This window comes from Nothoprocta perdicaria, unplaced genomic scaffold, assembly GCF_003342845.1.
Source record: "Nothoprocta perdicaria isolate Ctin4 unplaced genomic scaffold, notPer1 scaffold_4, whole genome shotgun sequence".
Classification (NCBI taxonomy): domain Eukaryota; kingdom Metazoa; phylum Chordata; class Aves; order Tinamiformes; family Tinamidae; genus Nothoprocta; species Nothoprocta perdicaria.
Window position 1 is genome coordinate 11,006,869 of NW_020455643.1, and position 25,664 is coordinate 11,032,532.

A 25,664-nucleotide genomic window follows, 5' to 3' on the forward strand; every position below is an offset into this window, starting at 1 on the left:
CGCGTTTTGTGTGGCCACCATTTGCAGCCACTCCCAGCACATCACACCAAGGCGTCTGGCTCTTTCCCCGTGTCTCACCAGCCCCTTGAGCATTTGCTGGTCTCGTTTCTTTGCTCTTTGAGGCCCTCATGGCCAAGTTTGGGGCCCGGGGGGAGGAGCATACCTGGTGCTTCCGCTTTGTCAACAGCTGGATTTCACTACAACATCTGTGCAACATCTGGATTTTGCTGCTGCAGTCTGCAAGTGGAGGTGAGAGCCTGGAGTGCCACACGCAGGGCTCTGTGCCCCTCTGCCCCTGCTTGCAGGAGTGAACACAGGTGCCTTCTTCACCCACCACCCCCATGTGTCTCCGAGGGGGCCAACGGGGGGCTATCTTGGCACCTGAGATGGGGCACTCTGCGCTGCAGAGCAATACAGGGGCGCTCCCAGGTCACCTTGGCTTTTGGGTTTTTTTTTTTTTTTCTTTCTTAACAGGCTCAGCTGGACTCAGGCTTTGGCATAGAGAGGGGTTTGTAACTGAGGCTTTGAACACGTGTAAAATGAGATGTACAGGATGAGGACCCTTAACACAGAGACAGCGCGTGGCTGCAAGAAGGAACCAGCAACGTATTCCCTCTATCCCAGCTGAACACACACTTGCTCACACACTCACATCTCTGTATCTACCCCCTCTTCTGCACAGCCCAGCTACTCCTTCCCCATACCCGCCTTGTCACTCCCACCCCCTCGTACAGCACCTGCCTCATCACGGCCATGCACCAAACAGCAAGGGGTTGCAGGAGCGGCACTTCCTCCAGTTCATCTCTTAAAGCAAAAAGCCATCCCTCTGTGTCTTTTATCTTCCAACTCACCCCTAATAAATATGATCATTGCAGCCTGCGAAATCTAAAAACCCATTTCCGAAACTCCCTTGGCAACTAGTACAGTAAAACAAACCTATAAATATAAATAATTATGATAAAAAGGCACAAAATGCCAGACTCGGGTCAAACATACTCGCACAGTGACACTAGCAACAAATAACTACACGGTGCGTGAATGTAGATGGAAAAAAAACTGAATACAGAGGAGCTAGTTGGTTGCCCATAACTGTCAGACTCCTAATTCGGACAGGCCATATTTTATTGATAGGAGAGCAAACACAGTCATAATCCATCCCTACCGTTCCTGCTTTGTGAGAAATCCCATCCATCCCCAGGGAAGCAGGAATGGAAAAAACAGTAGTGTGAACGTGAGGTGAAAGTCTAAGACAGCAAGCACAGTCCCCGTCTTCGCCACGCGCTTGTTCCTTGCACATCATATGCTAAGTTCAATTTTCCAAAAGCTTTGTTTTATTTTTAAAGGTAACATCTTTATTATTATTATATTTATTAGTTGTTATTATTATTATGCAGAGATGAGATTTTTTTTTTCCCCCTTTGATCACAGAGCAAACAGTTTGCTTTGGAAAAATGTTAATGGAGTCCTGATTTAAAACTTTTTTTTTTTTCACTTTTTGTTTGTTTGTTGTTGTCTAAAACGTTGTAACAGGCAAGATCTGTGGTTCGATGTCTTCAACCTACACAAAGAAAGATGCTCGAGTTCGGACTCCCAGCCGCTACGGGTAGGTCCTGCCTTGCTCCGCTTGTCGTGGTCTCGGTGTGGATTCGGGGTGGGTGGGAAGGGAGCAGTCGGACGAAGGGAGGGTGTTTGTCAGCTATGTCGAGTCTTGGTTGACAACTTTGCCTCCATTCATGGTTGGTGTCCCTGAACTTTTCCTTGAGCGTCCTTGTTTTTCTCCAATTTCATGCAGCGATGGCTCTCTGTACATGCACACTGCAAAGAGCAAAGACACCAATTAGCAGCCCCGCCGGCACGCAGCTTTCTTGCCCACAGTGAGTGATTTCTTTGCACGTGAGGCTGAAGTTCTCCCGCCTGTCGGCGCGCTCGGAGCACCCCAGGGAGCCAGTGGTAGGTGCTGCTGTCGTGCAGAGCACCTGCCTTTGCTGCCACTCACATTCCCCTTCCCCATCTGTCCCCTTCCAAAGGCACAAACAGAACRGGGGATCTCTGTTTTGCTCGGCCTTCTGTGCTTTCTTGTCTTTTAGTGATATATTTATGTATATAAAATAAGCGTTCCAGCTCATAGCACTGGGTATTGCCCCATGACGCCGATATCAGCTAAGAACAGATGCAAAAATTACACGGTTACCCATCCTTAATCGCTAACAAGAAGTTCCTGAGACTCCTGAATCCAAACTACTGCTCTGAGCACTGGCTAAGCACCGTGTGCCTCTAGAAGAGAGCACAAAGAGCCTGAGAGGGCCACGTAYGTCCAAGACATGGCAAATTCCCAGGTTGTGTGGCATAAAACAGCTCCATAATTGTCCATGTGGACTATTCACTAAGATCTGTCCACACAAGGTAGGCCAGGTGAGGAGCACGTGCTGAGGGCGGGCTCAGCACCTCACACCCAACGGAGCAGCTCTGATGGTCTCACCGCAAATGTGCCATGTGTACATTTGATGGAAAGAGCGAGGCCTCTCAAGGGCAGGCACATCAGAGATCAGCACTTGAGATAGGTCCAGACTGCAAATCTCATGCSTGGATCTTAGGAAGAATTAGGATGGAAGGAAAAGATTGTGTACTGCTTCATTGGGAAAGCTGTCACGTCGCCAGCCACTGCACAGAGCTCAGACAAGGGGGATAGAGCCCGGCACATTTTAGTTCAGTAAGCAACATCACCACAATTTCATCATTATTTTTTCATTTCTTCAGATATACTTTATCTCCACAAAGGCTTTATGAATACTTATATTTATAACCTTTCCCAATTTGCAAATAAATCCTGCCAATTAGATCCAGGCTGCAAATGACATTATTGCTCAGCATTTTACTCCTAGCTAGATAAACAGTTATAGCAGTATGCAACAATACAAGACAGAGATAAAGTGCAGCCAACTGTATATTAATAGGAGGGATATTGCATTGACTATGCGAGCAATGAAAAAATATTATTTTTCTCACAGAGCATCTTTCATCCAAGACGCTCACAGCACTTTAAACACACACATTACCTGAGCCTCCCAAGGCCTGTGAGGTAGGTACCGCTCTGTAGGTTATTATTGCTACCAGAGCCCTGCTTTGATGGAAATGAGAAAACAGACAGAATAAATGTGTTTTCCCATGTGTCGGGGCCAGAATGAGGAGTGCCAGGACTGCCCGTGAGCTGCCTGGATGAGCTCTGAGCGCTGCAAGCAGAGCATGAAGGGCTCTCACATCCTGCTCAGCTGCCCCCCACACTTTGGGGGGGGTGTCACTACAACCCACCACTGCGTGCCCACGGGCTGCTCAGGTTCAGCGCTGCCTTCAACCGGCCCGCTTTGGGTCCAGGCTGGAGCCATGGGTGGAAGCTGGGTGAGACACTTGCCCGGGTAGCTGCACTTTTTAGCTCATCTCAGCAATGCCCATCCCCATTTCCTCTGTAAGGCCTGAAAGGAGATGAGAACTACAAGGCACAGTTGGGGTTTGGGGAGCAATATGAGCTAGGAAGCTCCCTGTCCTGCTGCTCCTTGCTAGTGCCTGGTTCCCCAGGGGTGGCAAGGTCAAGAGCTCCCGCAGTCCATACCCTGAGCACTAGGGAAACCAAGGCATTGCTTAATGCTGCAGGGAGAGTGCAACGCAAGGGCCTGGAGGGACCATGCGAGCCCCTAGCAGAGGGTGCAGGAGCTCTGCCATGGCCAGCTCGGCCGTGTACCTGCAGCTCCACGCAGCTGAGCTGCAGGCTTAAACACCAGGGCTCAACACGAGCCAAGTCTGCAGGGACAGCATCCTTATACATCACCTGGCCTCTGCTCCCTGCCTCTCACCATGGCCTTCAGGCACTGAGTTGCTAACAAGGCCAACAAAGTGTTACAGCTAAACTAAGCTACAGAAGTAAACAACTCTTGCAGCTGAAAATTAGAGAAACCCTGTACCAAGTAAGCAGACAGGACAGGAATTGGAAGTTTCGCATCTGGTCAAGTGAAGGATACAAGTATTGACAAGCAGCACAGYTGGAGGCAGCTGAGACTGGGCTTTTCAGCCGGCCCTGTCAAAGCAGCAGCACAAGACAGGCTGTGCCAACAGAGCCTGCCAGAGAATCCAGAGCAGCACTGGCCAAGTGCATTGGCAGAATTTGGGCACACCTACCTACTGGTGTTTGCACTCCTTACATGGTGCCACCCACTGCAGAGTGACACTTCAGAGCCTGGATCACCTCCTGCACAGCAGGGTTTGGTGTGCACAGGCAGGGCTCTGCCCTGCACGCCGCAGACCTGTGCGCTCCAGGGCACCTGTGTGCATGTGCACACCGGCACGTGTGTGCACGCACAGGCAGAGGGACGTGCGTGGCGTGGCAAGGACAGCGTGACATGTTGTGCAACACACAGCCTTGGATTTCAGTTTGCTCCGAGGAAGCCTGACTGTGACTCACACAGGGCTGGCAAACGGGAGGCGCTCTCTTTGTAAAGGGACCACAGATTTTTTTTCCCAACATTAAAAGGAATCTGTTTTCAGGGCAACCTGCACCTGCAGACAGCTCTGCCTGGGGTCCCTGACTCTGCCTGTCACCTGCTTGGAGGTGAAACAGCCTCCCAACAGGATGCTTGGGAGGTCTGGCTGCTTCTGCACACACAGAGCCCAGCAGCTTTGGAAGGATGAGCAGATCTGGCTAGAACAAGATTCCCCTCCCTGCTTTTCCTTGCTTCTTCCACCCACCCACACCCACGCAGCAAGCCAAATACAGCCCGTGCTGTCTGTAAACCAAGYGAGTGCTTGGGAGCTTCAATCAGATAATCAGCTCTCGTGTCCCAGATTCTGATCAACACATACATATTCATGCCTTAATTGGAATGTGCCATTAGCGGTATCTGCTGTACAGCCAGGGGCGTAGAGGGAAGGGGGCGAGCAGCAGCASGGCCCATTGCTGCAGCTTGTGCTTCTCAGCTCTCTGCTTGCCTGGTGTCCCCCAGAACCCAACACTTCCATGCCCAGGGACACGCATTTGTGACCACTTAGGCAGAAAGATGCCTGGGGGTACACGCAAGAGAGGAGGGCGTGGGGGGGGGGGGGGGGGGGCTTCCTTTCCAAATGCCAAGGCACAGCAGAAATTATTTCAACTGAATCTATTTCTCTTTAGGCTATGGGGCAAAGCTTGTGAGAGGACACTGCTGGTATCCCATCCATCCTGCCTCTCTCCTGCCTTTCCTTGCCCCACACTCTGGGGAATTATGCAGGACCAAATCTTACTAAGTCACCAGTTTGGATACAGGTAGGTCATCAGGCAGCCCGACTCAAGCCTCTTTGCCACGAGAGCTGCCACAACATGGGGTGCTGCAGCAGTAGGAMGCAATGACTGCTGCATTAGCTAATGCTTTGGTAGAGAGAATTAATTGTCTAAGCAGCAGCTAGGGGAAGAGGGAGCAAGTGATTATGCACCCTTGTTTTCTGCCTCTAATTACTCTGTCCTAAACCCAAGCCCAGCTGATGCATTTCAGAGCCCTTTGAGCTTGTGTCTATCTAGCAGCTAAATGCACAGGATGCTGCCAGATGGGATCACACTTGGTTCAGGTGAGAAACAGAGCACAGTATGACAAAAAGGCCAAGAAATGTATGGTTAAGATACGTTGCATTTGCTCTTGAATAACATGGTTAGGAGTTCCGATACAGGGGGGAGTTAGTGTGGGAAAGACAGCATACCAAAACCTGTCCCCTGCAAGACAGACCATAAGAGCTGTGTTTTTATACAAAAGATTGATAAAGGGTTTCTTTTTTTTCTTAAAAAATATTATTTAACACTAGATGGRCACAGGTTATGCCTATAAAGCATTTCCACTAAGCCCACCCCATCTTCCCACTTGACAGCATCTTGGTGCTTATTTACCACCTCCTTTGCCGCCTCTGCTTTAGTAAATCTGGGATGTTATCCCCACCAGGAAATATACTGGGGAAAAAATTAGTTGCTGCCATGCTATTCCCTGCACTCTAATATCCATTAGCAGCCATCAATGGAAGAGACTCACACTGGATATATTCCCAAGGCATGGAGACTGAAGCACCTGAGCTCTGCTGACCAGGATGACTAGACGACCAGATTTCCAAACCCAAATACATTCTGGTTTGRGTTGGATGAGAAGTGAAATGTAACTCTTTTAGGAGACCAAATCTGGAAATAATGTCTTCAAGGAGAAGCAAATAAAAAGAACAGAGCACATCCCTGGTAAGAATCTGATATAATTCTTAATGTAGTCCGTAGAAAATTCTCCTACTGTTTGAGCTGGGTATAGCTGTGTGAAAGAACAAGAGGCACCATGAATGGTAGTGTTTGGCCACCACTAATCACTGCAGACACTTAAAGAGGCTGAAATTGCTTTAAAGATTGCTTGGTGTCAAARTGACAATTATACTCAAGCTAATTTGTTGTGCAGTCTGGTCCAAGCTCTATGTCTGCACTTTATAGGCTCACTCAGCTCAAATGATCAGTGATCAGAAATAAAGCATCAAAAGAAATGTGGGGCTTATGTGTGTTTTTAACCAAACTGGCACCTCACAGTACACTAACTCCTGCCTGCCAGGCTGTTTGCCTTGGCTTTGCCTGTGCACAGATGGGAGAGSAACTTCACGTTTCCTCTGTTATTACTCAGGAAATTTTTCATGCTTTTATATTGATTAAGCTTAATGTTATTTCCAAAAACAAACAAATCCTACCTATTCTAACTCCTCCTGCAAAAACACATCCTACCAATAAAGCACCTAAACCTTTTCAGTTTGTGTAGGGTAACCTCCACACAGAACAACTCCAATTTGCTGACCCTCTCTGTGATTCAAAACATTCTCTAGTATTCTCTAACACAGAACTGCAGGTGTTATTAAAAGCCAKACAGATACACACATACATACACAAATGGAAAGCAAAGGGAATAAAAACTATCCCTGAGTTGCCCTATGAGCAATCYGGGCCCTTCCATGTTTCCTGTGCCTGCAAATCCTTTCTTCTCTAAGCTCCCGTGCCTGTTTTCTGCATACAGTGAACTGGGAAGCTCCATCTCGGAGGTACCTGCTGTTGAAGTGGTGGGTGAGGTGATTCCTAGCACGGTGTGCACCAGCTCTTTCCCACGGGACTGGATTCATCCCTGCCTACGTTACTGTGCCCGCCGTCACGGCGCAGCGTCAGCGCTCACGGCTGTACCAGAGCAAAAGGAGGCCTGGGTGTGTAGTGCAGRTGGGAGCTGCGAAACAGTGGAACGACAGAAAAGCCCACGTGCTGGAGCATGTCGCAGTGTTCAACAGACAGGACGTGCAAATRGAGCAGGAAAGTGCTTTGAATCCTCCTCAGGGTAATGACAGAGGGAACGATGCTCTTAGAGAGAGGGAATTGCCCCTTTTCCCTAACATCTTGCAAGCTCTGCTCRCACAGACTTTGATGGATGCAGTGCAGACAAGTCACGTGGAGCAGAGCCCATTTCACTCCAACCCTCCTCACGCTCCTCTGCTACCCACAACGACTCTGAGGCTGGGGAGCAGTCCTCCGTCTGGAGTCCCAGCCCCAGACACCTGAATGCTCCGGGAAGCCGACACGTGCCTTGGCTTGGGAGGCTGCCAGCTCTGTGATGCAGCAGCACTCACCGAGGCTGACTGCAAAGCCTGTGGAGGAGGGAAGGGGTGGAGGAGCCCTTAATTTGGCTGCCAACTTCCCAAGCGCTCGCTCGCTTGGGAGGCTACGTGACAGCTGTGATTGAGGCGCGCGTGGGAGGATGCAACTGCAGGAAAGGGAAGCTCTCGGGTTGGGCTTTTCACAACAAAAGCCACAGCGGCGCCTGCTGCACTGGGAACGCTGCTGGGGGTCAAGAACCTCTGCTACGGGYCGAGACCTTTTGCTAGGGCAAGGCTGGGAGAGCCACGGGAATGTCCTAGTTACACGCATGTAAAAGACAACCACTGAGCCATTCAACAGACACCAAGTGAACTACGTGGGGGGGCGGAAAAAAGGCTGTGTTCAAAGGAACCACAGTGGCAGGCAGCAAGTACCAGGAGATAGGAACATGGCTCTCAAAGCTACCATCTGCAGAGCCAGCCAAGGCAGAATAGGAGGAGACAGAAGGGAAGATGGTGATAGACCTCATGCCCTGAACTGTCCCTTAGCAAAAATATAGAGTGGGATCTAGCCAGACAGTCCCACTAACAAACAGTCAGAAATCCCCCAACTGCAGAGGACTGTTGAAAAGAAGCCGAGGGAAAGAAGACACCTGGCCACGCTCCCCTTGATGATCACTTCCATCTCCTGTGCAAAGGCCACCGATATTTTGGGAATGCTCAGAGCTGAATTTTCCTACCTGCCCTTTGTCTCAACAGTTCAACACAAGATTTCAAAAAAATCAAGACGGAAGAGGCAAGGAATGGACTGCAGCCTAGACACAGATGCCAAACTAGGGACCAAACGGTTACACCTCCACTTTTACCTGCTTTGGGGATCAAAATGTTGTGCTTTTTTCCCCATGCACCAGAAAGTTCTTTATCTGCTTTCTTGTTTCTGAAGTGGAACTAGTACCTGTCCAGCACTAGCGTCATCACTAAGATGATGTCTTTCCATTTATGCATTGGTTAGCCCATAAAAAGCAGACCACCTCGGCACATACACACCTCAGCACTGTGTGGTCAGCTGTAGCAACAACTCAAACTTCTTCCAGTGAAACCTCATGCTGTGATGGAGCAGCTGGGATGACAGCAGCTTACCTAACTTTGGACATCTATGATGGACACATCTCTCTATCAAGGGAGACACATCCCTCTATCGTCAGTGACTGACTTAAGGTCTCTTTCAAGATGAGGAAAGAACATGTGTGCAAGTCATTTTTTCTTAGGGTAGACATATAAAGTAAGCCCACAATTGGATGGAAAAACATTTCTCTCCTATTCCTATGGGCAGAGTCTYACAGTCTAAAATGAGATGAGGCAAATCCTACCTGTACTGACTCTGAATGGAAAACCCACCAAATGATGTTGAGAAAAATCATCATGGAAAGCACAGTCATCACAGAAAGCGCAAGATTTTTTGAATCTAATTTCCTCTAAACTTTTGACCTAGATGTAAATCACAGCTGGATGGCTCTGACCTTCCCAGCAATTTCTCATTTGAATGAATCCTTTTGCACCCCAAAGCTGAGAATTCCCTTTAGGATAATGTGCAGATACATGAAGAAAGTGGATGAAACAAAGTGCAGCTCAACACTGCTCTGATATTTCTCAACTACTATCCTTGCTTCCAGGTCTTGCTCCCCAACATTCCCATCCCTACCACAAGCTGACCATATTTGCAGCTGCAAACTTGTCCCTCCCCATATCCCACCGATGGAGGGAGAGAACCGAGTCCATACCTTCAATGGGTTTGGGTACAAAATGTGATGAGGGTTTGGTTTTCTTCACCCGGTTTCCCTTCATAATTTGACCTTCTTTATTGAGTCCCAGGAACCACGCTCGTCCGGATTCTTGCTGCCGGTACAGCGTGGAAGAATAAATAACGTAGTAGTTTTCAAAGACAGATTCCTTAAATTTGCACTCTGGCGTGAAAACATCCTGCAGTGAGAAAGAGAAGAAAAAGCAATAGAAGGAATTAATCACTGCTGTCCTAAATTAGGCAACACTGAGCGATACACAACGGTCACGCGCTACAGTCAGTATAACAACAGAAAACAACAGGCATCAGCAATGCCAGCTCCCAGCAACAACACCGATCTGGAAAACTCCCTGCTGAAAGGAAGGCTCTCACCGTCACTGAGAACGGAGAGCTGCGGATTACAAAACAGCCCTCAGTAAATGGGCTTGAAAAATGTGCAGGAAAATGCAGGACTGTGTCCCAGTAAGCTGGAAACACAGCCAGAGCAATGGCCCTGGCTGCACGTCAAGAATCACTGTTTGGGCTGGCAATCTTTAAAATATGGTGGAGGATGCATGTGCTCCCAAATCCCACTTCTAAGGACTTGGTTGAAATACGGAGCACAAGTATGCAACTTAACTATTTTCAAAAGGAGAAAATGCTGGCCAAAAAAACCCTTAGATTTAAAAAAAAAAAAAATTAAAGATTTTTGACATCTGTATTTTCCTTCCAATACAGTGATGTAGTCTCACACTTTCCSCAAGAACAAAAAACACATGGCCCTATTAGAGACATTTCCCATTCCTGGGTGATGGGGGAGATAAGAGCAAGGAGCCCCTATGGGGAGGCTACATCTTKGCCATTTGTCCAGCACTTGCGTAAAGTCTCCAGGATGAAGCTATGCCCAACTATATCCAGAAGGAAGACTTGCCACGTACCAGAATTTTCTTTTCAAGACTTATAAATCAGGGAAACACTAGTAAACCTCTCTTAAATCAAGAGCCAAGAGGCAGCCAGCTGGGGCTCTGTGACAGCAGCCTCAGCTCAACCCTTCGCTGACTCAGACAGTTATTGGACTCTGTTTGTTTGTTTTCAAGACTTCAACTTGCACAAGTAAATTCATTCTGGCCAAATGAACTCCTCTCAGACAGCCTTAAAACTACTACATACTTGCCAAGAAACCTCCAGATGCGATGCAAGGAATGAGCACCTTCTGGAGGAAGAGGCTCATCAAGAGATCCCTTCTGCAGGACCTAGGCAAGGTAGGACGTCAGAGCCCCCATCCCTCACTCAGGTGGGTGCTGCTCTCTGAATCAAGCTCTCACCTGGGGGTTCCTCTCCTCAGCAAACCCTTGCCACTCACAAGACTTCAGRAATTTCTCCAGCCTCCCTAATGGAAAGCCCATGACCAACATCACAGCAAAAGATCTGGATTGTCACCTATTTGCTACAGACCTCATTTAAGAGTGGGCATTTTGAGCATTCAGCAACACTCGTACGTATTCCCAAGCACTCTGAGGGGTTATGTAAAGTGTTGSTGGTGTGACAATAAATGCAGTGTACAAGAGACCTACAGAGCCAGGCGGACTTGAAGTCACAGAAGAYAGAGAGCCCCAGAAATCAGAGTTTCTCTGCCGCATGCGCGAATCATCAGCACCACGCAGATAAAAACCCTTTTCAGACCCTATCTGAGGGAATCTTCCTCACTGCAGAAATAAATATTTCAGAAGGAGGGAATGAAACAACTTAAGAGAGATCCAGAYGACTTAGAGCACTATAAAACAGTGTTTGATGTAGCTTCCCAAAAGATCCGTGTTTAAGCGGTTCTTAAATCTGCTCTTTATCCCCAGGCTTTGCCTTGCCTTGGAACACAGAGCTCACRGGGGAGCCAGGCGGGTTTCAGGCGGGCGGTGTTGCTATTTAATGTCTAATCCCTATAGACGGCAGAGTCCGGGGCTCTCCTGGGCACAGAGAATTCCTCTACAGCTAGACYGGACAACTCAATCCCATTTCCCAGGCCTTGCTTTTCCCCATCATTAAAAAAACACGTTAATAAAATTATCCTTAGGAGGACTCAGAGGTTTGTAGTCAGTGAGGGGAAGCTACTAGATTGCCCAAAACTTAGAATTTACCGTGYAGGAGATGCTTCGATTTTTGATGTTTGCTGTAATTTCAGTTTGGAGTAAAGACTATTCTTCTAGTTTWCAATGAAACAGAAATTTGCCAAAATGCTATCTGAGAATGTTCTTTCAGAAAACAAAACTTCTAGATTCTATTTAGAAGTTGCATAAAATTCAAAGTTCTAAGGTAAATCTGTTTTCAAATAATTGCAGTAAAATATTTTGAGGTTCACAACAGCACAGGCCACAGCATATATCGTGTACAAAATTAACAGAATACTGTTACTGCTTTAAGTGGATAGCTGTTTTTAAAGACATCTACTTAAGGAACATTTCAAAAAGTAAGGCTAAAAGGATGGTTTTCATTAAGTGTCTAAGCTCTCCCAAAATAAGACAAATTCAGAAAGCTCTCCAATTGTTTTTTTGTAAAATGGCTGGTTGACTCCTCCTTCCTCGCTCTTTAGTTGAAATACCATTTTAGGACATTGCAACACCACACACAAAAAATCCAGTTATGTCCTTTAGGCAGTTATAAAAAATCCCATGGATTTGACATAATTAAATAATGCCATTTCTGTTCATTATTATATTTTTTTTTATTATGCATATCCCTACATTGGCAACAGCTGGGCTCCCACTGTGCCATGCAAAGACAAGGATACAGCGGGATAAAATCCCTTTTGTCCCCAAAAAAGAAAGCGTAGTTTGTATAATCCTGTATTGTTGACAGACAGCAAAGCCTATAAAAATAACCTACACACACAAAGTCACACACCCAAAATACAAAGGAAGGGGCAGGCAGCAAGGTGGCCCAAAGGGAAAGCACTAAAAGGGCTTCCTAGATGCTCTCACTTGACCCCTTCAGAAATGGGCTCAATTTTCATGAAAACACTCAAAAAGGTTCATTTCCARTTACCAGGCTGACACTTGCCTGGGATTGTGGAGCTCAACAGTGGCTTTCCTGATGTGCAACCTGTCACCAGTGATAATGACTCTGTGCCTGCCCTGCCACAGGTGCTTTTGCCATGGCCAAAAAAGCTGGGAGAATCCATCTCTGGAACCAACAGAGCCCTGTTTGTTCTTCTCCATCAGTATTTTCTCAGTGGCCAACATGAGGCCTCCAATATTTATGAGGAACATTCACACTGTCCATCTCTCTCACTGAGGACTTTGTGGAAACCAACAACAAGGGGCTGCTTAGATATCAACAGCCCTTCCTCTACCAGCTTTATTGCCAAAATTAGCTGTGGTAATGACCACAAGGTGTGGTAATTAACATCAAGTGGAAACTGCTGTTTCGGTTGTCTTGGAGTGAGAAGAACTGGGCAGAAGCGGGAAACTGGAGGTGAGTTAATCAGATTCCCAGTAACAAGGTAGTTCTTAGCAGGAAATACTCCACAGACTGAAAACCCAGACAACTGAAGGTGTTTTTGGAAAAGCACCAAATCACTTGTTAGACCTTGGAGACATAAATTTTTTTTTTTTAAAGATGAATTCACTATTGATGCAATATTCTAGATGGGCAGTATAAGCCTTTCTCTTCATTCCAAAGTTACAGAGCGGGCTAAAAGCAGCAGAACAAGCCCAAGGGCCAGGCGATGTCCCCCTGCCACGCTGCTGACGAGCCACCCTCTTCCAGAGCTAAGGGCAGGAGAAGCAGCACCCACCTTGCAACTTGGTGCGGGGACTTTCATACCAGGCTTATAACAAACCCCACTCTTTTCATTTCTACTCTCTCCTTGGTGGAAACAACACAACCAGGTCCAAGACAGTGAGAGGACAGATGGCTTCATCTTCCAATCAACAGCCTTTCTAGAGCCTTTAAACAAAGCCATAAATTGTGTCTCTCTTCTGTAAAACCTCCATCGGACTCTAGGTTCCTTCTCATGAGCAGCTGCTGTGAACGCAGCTTGCTCAGATAACTCATCAGCTCTCCTCATTCAACACAGCTGTGATTTAGAGAAAATAAGGAAAAATTATCAGTTTTTATCTTCACGTAAACTCTATGCTTTTAACAAAAATATCTTGGGACAGCAAGTAAGGAACCAGATATAAACCCTGATATATTTTGTTAAATATCTGCAGATACTATTGAAAACATGTTGAGAAAAAAAATGAAATTGTTAAATAAAAGCTTGCATATAACACTTGTAAAATAAATCTTAGTAATTTCCATGCAAAATGATTAGCATCTGCCTGCAGCTTATTTCCTATAGCTCCATCCAATCCTTTGCACAAAGGCAGTTCCAGTAAGACAGAGTAATTAGATTTGCTTTAAAAAGTAAACATTAAGCCTGGTTGGTGCTAACTCCAGTTTTGTTGTACTTGAACGTGCAGAGTACATGAAAAAGGGCAGCTGTCGGCGGGGGGGACATGAGGGAGGCCACATTCAGTGACGCTTTAAATCAATAGAGAGCTAATGGCCGTGACTGTAATTTGGAGGGGGCTGCCCTGTGTCAGGTCTGTGCACGGAGCGGGGAAGGCACCACGGCTCGTTCCCTGAACCGCTCCTGTTTTAGGAAAAAAAATCAGCTGTTTAATTTATCCTTGATCCCAATTGCATTACTTGCCATGTGTAGATGGAAATGTGCACTGGACACCCAGAGGAAAGCTGAAATAACCTTGATATAGTCTGGATCAGCCTGGTGCTTCACAGGAGCATYGGGAATGTCCATCTGCATCCATGTCCCTTTCCCTTCTTTTCAAAATGAGCCGGATGCAAGAGAACAGATTTTTCCTGGCCTGCCATTGTCAGGAACATCCATGCCAGGCTCGTAGCCTTGACCACAAGGCTCTTTGCACTTGTGCAAAGCAGGAAGAGTTCCAYGTGGAGCTGCAGGGCGCAAGGAGCTGCTGGATCCTCTGCGAGCGATGGCAGCGGGTACCGGTACCCACCTCTGTCTGACCAGAAGGTGGCCGGGGCCCGTCCTCTGCTTGGCCAAGCTCGTTCCCACCGTGCCCAGGCCCTGGTGGGAATGACGGCAGGTCCCTGTGCTGCCCCCAGGGACAGCGAAGCGGCCGAAGGCAGCGATGTCACAGCTGTTGCACCCAGCTGCTTGCTGAGCATCCCTCCGGACCAGGACCCTGGGTTGTGCTGTCTGCCATTGCCCTACAAACATCCTCAAAATTGCCAAACAGATAAAGATCTCTCTCTCCCCGCCCTTTTTTTTTTTTTTAATGAAGATCTCCCTCACCCAAAGGAGAACTGCAAATATACACATCCACACGCAAACTTAATGACTTAATAAATTTAGCCCCTGAAACTAGCAGCTATAAAAGAAAAAAGCCCATTCTGCAAGTAGTTTGTGCCACCGTTCGGGAAAGGGATGTTAATTACGAGTGTTGAAATATCTAGCGAACACATTCCCAGAGTAATAGTTTTCCTTTGTTTACAGCACTTACGGGTTTCTCTTTATGTTCTGCACAATTACTGTGCCAGACCTTCAGATGGGCTACAAGCACTGAACTGCACTGACGCCTATGGCACTGCAAGGATTCCCTCACACGGAGTCGGGCTCAGGATATCCACTGATGTTCATGTTAATTCTTCAGAGTTTATCAAGCCATTAAAAGCACATTAGGTAACCTCCTGTCAACACTGAATGGCAAGCATCATCAGAGCTACCAGCAGCGGCATTTCTCTAAGGTTGTTGAGCTAGACCATGGAGTGACTGGATCACGTTCACAGTCTGCACGAAGGCAGCTCCACCCAAAGGGAAAGGATGGTATTTACTATATATCTATTTACGCATCTCCTAATGGGCAAAGCCCTGCCAACTGAGCAAGGTTTAATCAAAGCTTTGATGCCACCAGCTCTGAGCATCAGAAACGCAATCACAAATCTCGTATCGACAAGCTTGTTCCTGGCACAGGTGCATTCCCAGGGCAGCTTTTTAACTATATAAGTTCATTTTCACAGGACAGACCCCACTGCAGACAACAGCAGCAGTCCCACAGGGGATGACACCTTATGTCAGATTGACTTCAGGGTCCTCCTGCTTCAGTACAGCTTCCACAATGACCTAGGGATGCATCTATCTGGAAATGTTTTAAAATAATTATAGCTGAGCGCTCTCGTGGCATGTGATCAAGAACTGCAAATCTGCATCCAAACTTTACATCTCATCACATCTCTGTCCAGATGGCAGGTGATATTCTACTGTTCACACTCCGCTTTTCCTCCCMCTTCTAGCTCCATAAAATATGGGTGACAAGTCTTCTTGGTGGTCTTTTAGAAGTAGGAGAGAGGAGATACGTTTTAAAATAACAAGCTGCTACAAAAATATAAGATTCTATAGCCTTGCTGCAGAGCTCATATTCACTTGATGAAATAATACAGTATCTGCAAGCTCTTTGGCTCTGTCTGGGCCATCTGTGGGTTGGAGGCAGCACATTTTCAAACAAATGGGCAAAAAACTCCAGTGCTGGACATTTATCCAAGTCTCTTACTTTGCAATTAAGCTACAGACCTCTGTATGTGAATTCAAGCTGTTCAAACAGCAGAGCAGCAAGGACATCCGCCCGGGCGCACGGCTCAGCATTGACCAGAGCTGGTGCCTGTTCTGCAACACRTGCTGAGCTTTCCACCTCGCATAACTAGTTACCTCCATCAAAATGAGCTCATACAGATCTACATAAGCTATAGTCTACCCTTTGGCGACGCAGCAGATAAACCAGGGAGTCTGGAGGGATCTAATTCAAATCTATCCCATCTATGACRTCTATCCCACCACACACCCACATTGTCTTCTCAAGCTGCCACCTCGTGGCCTGTTGACCATGCAGCCCTGTTTTTACCAAGTCCTTCGTAGGGTTAAAACACCCAAACTCCCATTACCGGCCTTGGGCGGCTGTTTGTCCTCCAACGCTGACATGAACTCAGCTTTCAGCTTAATGAGTGCTGACAAGAACAGAACTCGGGGTGACTCTGCAAGCTGGAGGGCTCATGTCCACATCTCCCCAGGGAACACGGCTCGGCAGGCTGGCTGCAAGAACAGGCTTGGGGAGCAACCCGTGGGTACCAACGACCGAGTACCTTCATATACAGTATCGTCCAAGGTGCAAGGAAGGACAGCAAGGGGCACACTTGGTTGGGTTTTTTTTTGTTGTTGTTGTTGATAGGGAACCCAAAATTCAAGTTCATGTTTGGATGGAATAAATTTGAACCCATTCTCTTCAAAACATACGGTAAATGTAGAATTTAATTGTTTGGTTGGTTCCATAAATTTTGGGTCTTATTTCAAGCTGGAAATCTAACACCTCCTAAAATTGAGGTGTTAATAACCGGAGAAGTGATCACACAGTAGCTTATSCCCATGGCATTTGGCCCATCCAGTTCTGCATTACCCTTCTAAAAACATAAGTGCTTCCTAAAAAGGGGCTTTTCTAATAGCAGTCTCTTGTAGCTTTTACTGGTAGCTCGGGCATCTCATGAACCCATCCCAGRATCAGCTTCTCAGTTCCTAATCTGGGAATCTTCTGCTTTTCTGACAAGGTATTTGAAGTTGTTAGCAGTGATAGAAACACCTCTTACACCAAAGCAGAAGACAGAAATACATCTTTGCATTCAGAGATAACGAACATGAGACAAGATGGAGAGATGTTAGTTGCACACCAGAAAAACAGTTTTCCTAAATTAGTATCTTTCTGCCTCAGCTGCTAAAGCCTGAAATAACCATGAAGATAAATAATAATATCAGAACCCTAAAAACACAGCCAGATGGGATGCTTTGAGCCTGTAAATATTCTACAGGGCCAGAAAGAGTTTCTTGGCATCAGTTTGTCTCAGCCTGAGTAATGGGCACTATGAATCGGTTTGTGGCCTTTGGTCACTGCTACAATACTGATATTTTTCATTTTGTTGATACTAATAATGTRTAAACTAAAACAATAATTATGCATTTATAAACAAGATCCTTTTTGTTCTAATAMTCTAGCGAAAACTCTTAGTTGACAATTAGCTTTAAATATTATATTTACCACATTATTGTTTATATGAAGATTAGCCTCAAAGTCCCAAAGCAGAGTACCAATGCTCTGGGCATTTCAGAAAACCTCTCTTGCCATGCCAGAGCACAGGGTAAAACTTTTATTTTCTACCCTTCTGTGCAGAGATTTAGAGCAGTGAAAGACCAACTGCCTCACTGGGCATTTTGTAACACAAGAGGTGTCAAAGTTAATGCACAAACTTAATTCCCCTGAGTCCCAGCCCAGTTTCTTATGCAAAGCTTCTCTCTTGCTGATATGGGCAGAAGATAACAGGACTTGCTAAGACGCTCACCAGGCCTATTACAACTGTAAGCTTCTGTTGTACTAAGATTGCCTCTTGGCTTTGGCTCTTCGATTCCCTGCAAGGCTTAGTAAGATGCACCATCACTGACACACTCCCTATCTTTTCCAATGCTGAAAAGATCTCTCTGCATTAAACCAATTTCAGAGCTGTCATAGCCATGGCTGGAAATTCAATTTCTTTGCTGCTAAAACTTCCATCCTGAAGATAAGTGGTGCTGTATTATTAATATTTTGACAACTTATCGAGAAGTTGGCTACAACTGGCCAGTTAACAGCAAGCCCTGTGGCCTAAGGCTTGTTTTGGATGGGTGGGATCTTGCAGCCCATAGGAAATGTTATGAAGGGGAAGGCTTTTTCCTCCCCTTTGCTACAGCTGCAGCCACAACTACACGCAAAGAAAGGAAAGGTTCACAGTATATTCTTAGGTTAAGCCCAGCTCTGTCACCCACCAGGAAGGCCCAAGGAAACCCAGCAAGATCTGTGCCTCAAAGYCTGGCTCTGGAAGGCTTCTGCTGACCCAGCTAGCAATTACAACAGGCAATTATAATTCCTGTGAGCAGGCTCCTCTGCTCTRACTCCTTCAGGCTCYGTGTTCCTGAGCTAGATGCTTTCGGACCAGTATCCCATCTGAAATTCATTACAGTTTTACTGGGTATGAAGAACCTTTAGTTATATGTGATAGAGACAGGGGATATTCAGCATGAGGAAAGATTTAACCCCCAGTTCCTCTGAACATTTTTAGGCATAGGAGAGAGAGAWGATGTTCGGCATGAAGTGCAGATAGCCATTTGTTCCTTTTTTTCCTGGGAATTAGAAAATCATTTTGATGTGAAATACCAAGTGGACAGTGCACAAGCATTTTGTACATCCCCAAACTATGCCACAACTTAGATTAGGCTGTTCTAGTGTAGGAAACCTAGTGATCCATYGTGGATGACTCCCTGCTTACCAGAAATCAAACAGATGGAAGTGGATCATAAGGGATTTTGTGGTTAGTGAATTTTTTTCACTCTGTTGCACACTTTGCTAGATAACTCCTGTTCAGAAGCCAAATAATGCAATTTTCAATCTAAGACTGCAATTTTCAATCTAASAAAATATAGTCACTCTAGAGAGGGAATAATATAATACAGTGACTCTATTTGGCATAATGCACAATAAAGCAGGAGACCATTTGAGTGCATTACTAATATATAGAAGATTGTGCAATTGTCTTTAAATTATACAACCCAAAATGCATATAAAAAGGCAATCCAGAGTTAAGAATTAGAATCTGCTATTTGTAGTTACCTACTGCAAGAGTCTGAGATCCAGGGCTTACAGTCACTGTGTATCTGCTTACGTTTGGTTTACAGAAGTTRTATCTATAACACAAGACATGTGGTGTAGCAGGAACAAATGTGCAAACTGAAACTGTTCACAGCCTGAACACCTCACACACAAGGGGAACTCCCAGAGTATCTACTTTTCAGTTTAGCTTCGTCCAAAATCCAGTGTGCAGAGTCAGAGACCATCCAGTGATGCAAACCAAAGAATAGTAAAGGTGGGTGATTTGAGGATTTGCTCCAAAAGTGTAAAAGCAGAGATGGTGGCTCAGCTGGCCATAAGACAGATGGCACATGACATATGTGAAATGCCAGCAACCTGCTGCATGCCCACGGTCCTTAAAAAGAGTGGGGTATCTCTGCATATATTGGGATAACAGGAACGTGAAAGGATGCTGTAACTTGGATGGTCTCTCTGCAAACAAGGTCCTCTTCTCCTGTAGTGCAGTTTGCACTTGAAATTGTTCCTCTGTGATCTGAAACACCTCAGTCACACTGAATGTAGGAACAAGAAGCCTCTTAAAAAGCACTTACCACCAACAACAACTACAGGAATCAGCCTCATTTAATAATAATAACAAAAACAGGGACAGTTGTTGAGCTTGCCTATTTACATCACAGTACTTTGCTTGTGGAAAGCTTGGAGTTGACTGCATATCTCAGCTGGGTGCCTTGGGGACCTGAAAATGTTTTTCTTAGCATGATAAATTTTAAAGAAATCTAGATCATCTGATCTAACAAACAGATTAAAAGGGAGAAGGAAATTTCAGGGTTGTTTTGACTATATCACTAAACAACCCGCCACTTTCTGCTTTCTTCTGCGCTAGTCCAGAATGGAACTAAAAATGAAAAAGAGAAACTATTTGCTCATGGACATAACAATCCTTCCTTCTTAGCCACAGTATTTCATAGTTTTCATATGTCTTAATTACTGTCATGTCTTAACATGGAGATGCAAAGTCCTGAATCACTCAGTGCAGCAGCAAGAAGAGAATCAGATCTAAGACTCTGGAAAGTTGGTCTACACAGTCCGTTCACTAAGTAAACACTGATTCATGAATGTTTCAATTAAAATGGATATTATCACTTTCATAGCACAAGCACCAAAGAATAAGATTAAAACTCCTGTGTGAATGTAATTTCTGATGATTGAAGCAAAAGCCACAACTATAACCCTAAGTTCCCCAATGTTTTCGTAGGTCAATTAATCCAAAGTGAGGTATTTCTTGCAAGAAAAATTATTTAGCAGAAYTCTATTATCTGATGATGTGTCCAAACTAATGGACGTGAACAGTAACTTCTGGCCCTGCAGTCTAGGCTGGGTCCCTAGCAGTCACACTGTCTTTCACCGTGTTCAAAGCTGCCGTGCATGGAAACAAACTGTTTTCTCAGCGTATTTCAAACACGAAAGCATTTGGAATATGAAAACCCATGGAGCAGAAATTCAATCAGGCAAGTAGGAGAATGTTCATAAAATCATTGGTCTTTATTTACTAGTTTTACACTACTGCTTCTCTATTGGCTTAGCTGAAGCAATTATATTGCTAATATGCTCAGAAAAACATGCAACGAGCCTATGCACTTAGAGGAAAATACCCAGAGAAAGAACACCATGGGGATCATTTTACTTAGAAGAGGGCAGTAAAGAAATACGAGGCATGAGGCACAAGAGAAAAATAATGAGAGCTGTAAGATTTTGCTTTTTAAGCTGGTCATAAAAAATAAGCTTTTAACTGACAGGGATGCTTTAAGAAGTCTGCTTTCTAAATTTAACTTTGATATTGAAAAGTCTTGGATTTTGTTCTTCTGTTTTTTCTTTTTTCTTCATTAGCGTAAACTTGATAAAAATGAGGCGTGATAATCCTGGTGCTACACATTTTCAAAGCCATTTTTTAGCTATAGCCTCTTCAGAGGGTGCAGATAACATTTGCATGGGTACAAAGCCACTGCAGAATGTTCCTTAAGGGCAGAGCTGGCTGCAAGGTCTAATACGATAGGACTGAGATTCAATATCAGCAGCATTCCCATTAATAGCCATTAAATTATTTATTCATATCAGGCTCTGGACGGCAGTAGAAAGACTAGGTTGCTCTGAAACGCTCAAGTTGTGGAAACCTTGTTGCACGACTTGCAGTTACTGCCCTGAGGGAGGTACATCCATTTTTACATCCTGAATCCACACTAAAGTCTCTTGCTTCTTCTTTCCCCAGTTTTCTGAATGATCACGAATATCGGTACCCCCATGAGCATACACATCTACACACAGCTGCCTTCAAACGCACCTGACCCCTTCACCCCACCAGCCACCTAGGGCGGCTGCCCTGGCCTTCTCACCACACCCATGTGCAGTGTTGCAGTGCATCTGCTGGATGATCGCTCCAGCCCCAATCCCAACCCTGCTGTCCCATCTTCTCCTTTCTCCATCTGCTGGCACTGTTTTCCTTTTTGCTRTGCCATACCCTAAGCAACTTGTCAGGTCTGGGCCCATGGAGAATTCTTCTATGTTGYATTTGATTTGGGGGTAGGTGGAAGGAAATGACAAAATGTGATATTTTAGTGAGAAAAGAAATTATGAAATCCAATTTTGAACATCATGATACTTAGTTGTTCACGTTAGGCCCACTCTTCCTTATGCAGCTCTCTAGGACAGAAGGATCAGTCCCATAACACCACAAGTAAGGGCAGAGATTTGTCCCTCTAGGGAACCAAATGGTCCCCATCGTCAGAGCCTCTGAATATTTCCAGCTAACATCACTCATGCAAGAGTACTATGAAGGATGGCAGAAGTCCTTATCTCAGTGAGAAAGTAACTGAGCATAAAGAAATGAGGTCAGTTGTATAAGATCCTTGGAAAGGCTGTGCCAGAATCAGAATTTGGATTTTCTGAATGCAAGCACAATGCTTTAAATATAAAAGCATTTCTCTGCCACGTTCATGACAATACACGAAGGCAGTGGAATACCAGGCAAGCCTGGTATCCATCGCAGGCATGAAATGGTGCCTTTTGTTGTTCAGCTGCAAGAAAGCACCACTTTTACAATACCTTCTGAGCTCAAGAGTCACTGCACTGAGTCACTGTGCTGCCAGAGCCTGTCCCTTCTTCCTGATTCTAGTATCAAATGTTTTGGGAAACAAAATAAAGTCGTTAGGTAATGATGCCAAGCATACACACATCGGAAAACCCCCAAAGGTCCATGGAAATGAATTCCCAGTCGTCAGCAGCAGCTTCTCCCTTTGCAAAAGTAAACAGCTTTTTATATATGCCGTATATGTGCTAGCATGTACTCTACAGCTGACAACGTTCAGCCTCCAGTGTAACTTGTCAAAGCCTGATATGCCTTCCCTTAATCAACGTGGCAAGCTTCTGAACACCACGTGCTTCAAGCGGTGGGCTGCTGTCCCTCTGGGCACAAGAACGAAGCGCGCTGTCATTCTTGCTCCTGCTCTTCTACACATGCATCTTCCAGTGATCAAAAGCCAAATCAGGGCTGGATTCAGCCCACAGCTTCCCCAGAATGGTCCCTCTAGGCTTCTCCCTCTAAGAAGGCCCTGAGAAGGGGTGTTGCCGCATCCCTAGACTCAATGTAAAGACGTCATGCTAAAGAAAGTACTGACAGGCAGTAAGTGATGGTGACAGTGATGGTGACAGTGCTTCAAGGGCCCTTCCTTGCCTCCGTTCAAATTGTGCCATTTCATGCTCTTTATTGCGAGCAGAACAGGATGGCCACTGTCCCAATACCAATCACACACAGCCAATTCCTCCCGAATTAACCGCTCTACACCCCTATGCAATGCTGGGACAAAGGGTGAATCTGTCAAGGGACTAGAATATTGTAGGGTTAGGAAAATTTATGGTCGGACACTCACTTACRGCCCTGATGATGAGGTGAACTGCTGAAACGGGACAGCTTATGAAGATCTGATGAGCACAGAGCAGCTGGGGACACCCGTGGTGAGGCAGGCAACCGCCCAGCTTCAGAGGGCTGCTCAAAAYTAGAGGTGTACACCTGGTCCAGGGCACCGGCACGAGGTGTCTGCATTCACAGGTCATGCACAACAACTGCACGGACGGCACTTTCGGGAGAAATGTGCTGGGGACAGCAGGGAAGCATGGAGATTTCATCTTCATCACATTTGACAACATCCCTTTCTGGGATGACACTGCAGGGCGTTTCTTTGTAGGGCTGCTCGGTTTGGGATGGGGTTTGCTCTCTTGTGTGCTCTTAATGGTAGCACTATGCTCTAAACTCTGTCCCCAAACAGATGTCCTCTTTCCAGTCTCACCATATGAGCAATGCTTCATTATACCAACTTTTCCCCTTCCTCCTAGACATAAGTCACATTACATTTTTTTCCGCTTCGGATGCCTCTATTTTCTATCCCCCTGCACTTTACTTCACCACTCCAAGCTTTGGCTTCCTTCTGAGCAAGTTTCATGCAACTGAGGTCACCTGGAAATTCAGGTACTCTGCTGGGTCCCTCAGGCACAGGTCACACTACACTGTATTTAAAAACATTTAGGCACAGCAAAATCTTTGTTTCAACTTCAACTGATTATAAGAAGCAACTTCTCCGTTGCCGCTTGCATCATGAGGACACACAGAAATGTAACAAAAATCAAAAAGACTTTTTAAGGAAAATAAGGGGCATACGTTTTTCCTACAGTAAACTATTATACCAAGAAAGTAAGAAGACCAACTCACTGTCAACCTCTGATCTCAACACAGAGCCCTCTAGTCAGGGCAGTCAGCAAGAAAGCTCCAAATACAGGTGAAATTAGTTTCACAGAATTGTTTTCAGTGCATCTATTACCCTTTATCTGCTACAGTCTTAAATCATGGTGCAAAGCAGTGAAAGAGTCAAGGTCCGCTGACTGGCAGAATAATCACAGGTGACAAGGGGGCAACATGAGAGCACGGAACTGGTCCAGCCTGGGCTGAGAGGCCACCTCACGCCTACCTAGAAATGGCACAGGAGGAAATGGCAACCAACCAGGCACAGGTGGCTGGTTCCTGGTCTCTCACCTGCTCTCACACATGCAGACAGAGTCCCCRGTTCATAATCATCACCTTTCCTGACGTGCTAACAGCAGGAATTTAGGAAAGTCATGGAAGGAGCTGATATCCAGACTGCGCTTCTCAGTGACGAGAGGAGCAGGGATCTTCCCGGGAATTCTTCTGCAGTCCTGATCCATGGCAAGCGAGGAGGGCGGCTGTGTAGCCACGCAGCCCCTACCGCCTTGCAAGCCGTGGGCGCACTCGCCGCACCGTGCTGGGCTTTAGCCATTCCTGCCGCTCCTCCACGTGAAACACAGACACACGCAGCCCAGCGTGGTGCCTCGGGAGTGCTGCACAGGCATGCACAAAAAGCCTGCATGGGTTCATGCAGTTAGATACAGGAGAGTGAGTTTTATCCAACGTGCCAGCTACACACGCGCTGCGCCTGTTTGTGGGGACTTGCAGAGAGGAACCAGCCAGGACAAGAAAAACAGCATCAGCTGAGGGAGAATGTCGGCTTCTGCTGGGAGAAATGTTGGTGTGGAAAAGCTGGGACTTCTCCTCCCATCACACTTGTGCCTCTAGGAAGCCCTGACTCTACCCTTCAATTCCTCCATACCACGTACAGCCCTCACAGCAGCTGGCGAGTGCTGAGAAAACGTGGCTGCTGCCCAGACTCATGACTGTTTATTGCTGTTGCTGTCAACTGACTGTGCTGAAAACGATCCAAACTGCAGCAGCGAGAATCTTTGGCCAAACAGATTAATTAATTTCCTTTAAAAAAAGAAAAGAAAAAAACAACAACAACAAAAAAAGCTGTTTTCAAGAAAGGAAAGAGTTGGGGGGAATGCGGATGGTTGCCAGTCAGGAGCAAGCGTACTCAGGAATTCAGATCTTGAGCGTGTTAGTCGGGACTGAACGGTGTTTGCACCATTCAGTTTGCACCATAATGTCCATACGATATGGAGACTCCCTCTGCTCTCATTGGAAAAGACTAAGAGAGCAGAACTCTGCTGGTGTTGCCGGTCACCTCTCTGACGGAGCATCCCAGGGCCTGGCRGGCGACATCCTCGGTCTCACAAGCAAAAGACAAGCAGAAAGTGAAGCTCAAATCAATCTCAAAAGCCATCCTCCAAATAATGAAAAAGGATAATCCCACCGAGCATCCATGTGGAGCCATTAACACTTACACATTCATACACAGGGAGAAGCAAAAACAATTTATTTCTCTTAGTAGGAAATTGCTTTCATATAATTGTTCCCCTGGCTACTGGGATCATCACATCTTAAGCCTAAAAATACAACAACATATAGGTAAAATTGTGCCTGGACCACTAAGAAACAAGCAGACAGAAGCATCCCCTCTCTTCTTCTGTTTATTCCTGCATTTAAGTGTGCAGGAGCACAGAGAAYTTCAGTAACTCCTGTTTGTCCATTCCCATCACGTAACATTTTCCCCAGGTCCAGAAGGGTGACATCACCCCTTGCAAGAGAAAGCAAGAGGAAGGAAACCCCCAAACCAGCTTGGGGCTCCAGCAGA

General features: G+C 46.0%; 1 protein-coding gene across 3 annotated transcripts in view; it reads right to left on the reverse strand.

Annotated features, from left to right (window-relative positions):
• Positions 1–1,490: 1,490 nt before the first annotated feature.
• The window catches only part of FGF12 (fibroblast growth factor 12), a 203,071-nt gene continuing 178,897 nt past the window's right edge, over positions 1,491–25,664 (reverse strand). For all 3 annotated transcript variants that reach the window (XM_026045422.1, XM_026045421.1, XM_026045420.1), the window contains exons 4-5: positions 9,393–9,591; positions 1,491–1,815 (exon numbers count right to left, since the gene is read on the reverse strand). In XM_026045422.1, coding sequence (XP_025901207.1) covers positions 1,697–1,815; positions 9,393–9,591 — 318 coding nt within the window. In that variant the 3' untranslated portion in view covers positions 1,491–1,696. The remainder of the gene's footprint in view (positions 1,816–9,392; positions 9,592–25,664) is intronic.